We start from the raw sequence: 1,479 nt of genomic DNA, 5'->3' as shown, positions 1-1,479 counted from the left end.
GACATTCCCGAGGCGTTGGTCCTGCAGCGATGGGCCGACGTGTCCCCCGGGGCGAGTCCCCGGGCGACGTGTCCCCGGGCGACGTGTCCCCGGGCGACGTGTCCCGGGCAGAGCTTAGCCTTTCGCTGTCCACTTTTGTGAGGCGGGAGGCTGACGGGCACCTTCGGTCTCAGGGTGATACTTCTGGGGACTATAAGAAGACCCTCCTGCTGCTCTGTGGCGGGGACGACGACTGAGCCCCGCCTCCGCACTGCAGCCCCGCCACCGTCCTCGCCTTACTCGCACGAGCACGCCAGTGACCGCGTCTTTCACGTCACAAAAGATCATGGTGCTTCTTTCTGACCCTCACAGCTTCCTCTGACCGTTGCGCTGAAGTGCCCTTACCCTGCTAAACACGAGGGCTAGGTCAGCTATATTTTTCTTTAAGAGACTGGACTGCTTTTAGCCTTAGAAAACTTCATTTACATTAAACCAGTAGCCGCGTTCCCTTAATCAGCACCTTAGCCTCAAGTTGTGAACTTCTGGAATTGATGTCAACCAAGTTTCCTCCTAAATTAAACCTGAAAAGTCATGGTGGTTGTGTTCAGATGTTAACCAACGTTCCCGACCCCCAGGGGGCTGGGGGCTTGGCAAAGTCATTCCCGCAGGGACCCGCCTTCCCCAGCGCCTAAGTGTATACTTGATTTAAACTTTGCCTGGCATTTAAATCAGTCACATTATGCTCGTTTTATATCTTGACTTTCACTCAACAACAGTATGATCCACATACTGGGCTTCGCTAGAGCCTCTGCTTTCACTGTTGCGTGGCATCCACAGAAATCAAAGTAACTTCTCCATTTTATTCTACACACACAGTATGTTAATTTGCTAATACTTTTTATTTTTTAAAGATTTACTTATTTCATACGGAACTGGGGCACAGGCCAGGGGTGCCGGGGTGGCGAGAGGCTTCACCAGAGACAGGGTGGGAGCAGATCAGGCAGGTCTCTGAAGTCCACTGCTGAGGGGAGCGGGGAGGGGGGGGGTTTCTGCCGCGCCCCGGCCGCTCTGGGGGCTGAACTCAGCGCTGAGCCTCACAGCGCTGCGCTTGACCTGCTGGCCTCCGGGAAGGGCCATCGTTTTCTGTTGCCGGACAGCAGAATGTCTGCAGTTCCCGGTCTTTCTTCCTTCAAGTGACATTGTGACAAGCATTTTCCGAGTCCTTTAGGACTGTGGGGCTGTGCCCCACCGCTACTGTCGTTTTATGTAATGTTGTCATGTAGCTGACTGTTTCCTGGAGCATTCAGATTGCTCCCAGGTGTTTGCTAGTCTCAGATAATGCTGGCAGCATTTTCACAAAACGTTTTCTTCGGTCTTTCCCCCAAAACTGAATTACTGTTTCCTTTAACACAGGGATGTCTCAAGTTCCAAATTCTCACCTGACTCCAGAGTCCCCGGCAGAGGGCGCGACCGACTCAGCGGTCTCTGAGCGAGCGCTAG

General features: G+C 53.5%; 1 protein-coding gene across 1 annotated transcript in view; it reads left to right on the top strand.

The window, feature by feature from the left end:
* ANXA5 (annexin A5) overlaps positions 1 to 572 on the top strand; it is a 1,836-nt gene extending 1,264 nt beyond the window's left edge. Inside the window, exon 3 of the mRNA XM_004695606.2 lies at positions 174 to 572. Coding sequence (XP_004695663.1) covers positions 174 to 236 — 63 coding nt within the window. The 3' untranslated portion in view covers positions 237 to 572. The remainder of the gene's footprint in view (positions 1 to 173) is intronic.
* Positions 573 to 1,479: the final 907 nt, after the last annotated feature.

This window comes from Condylura cristata, unplaced genomic scaffold (assembly GCF_000260355.1).
Source record: "Condylura cristata isolate star-nosed mole 26May11 unplaced genomic scaffold, ConCri1.0 scaffold00075, whole genome shotgun sequence".
Classification (NCBI taxonomy): Eukaryota; Metazoa; Chordata; class Mammalia; order Eulipotyphla; family Talpidae; genus Condylura; species Condylura cristata.
Note: the sequence above shows the minus strand (reverse complement) of the source record. Positions and strands in the feature narration are given on the sequence as shown.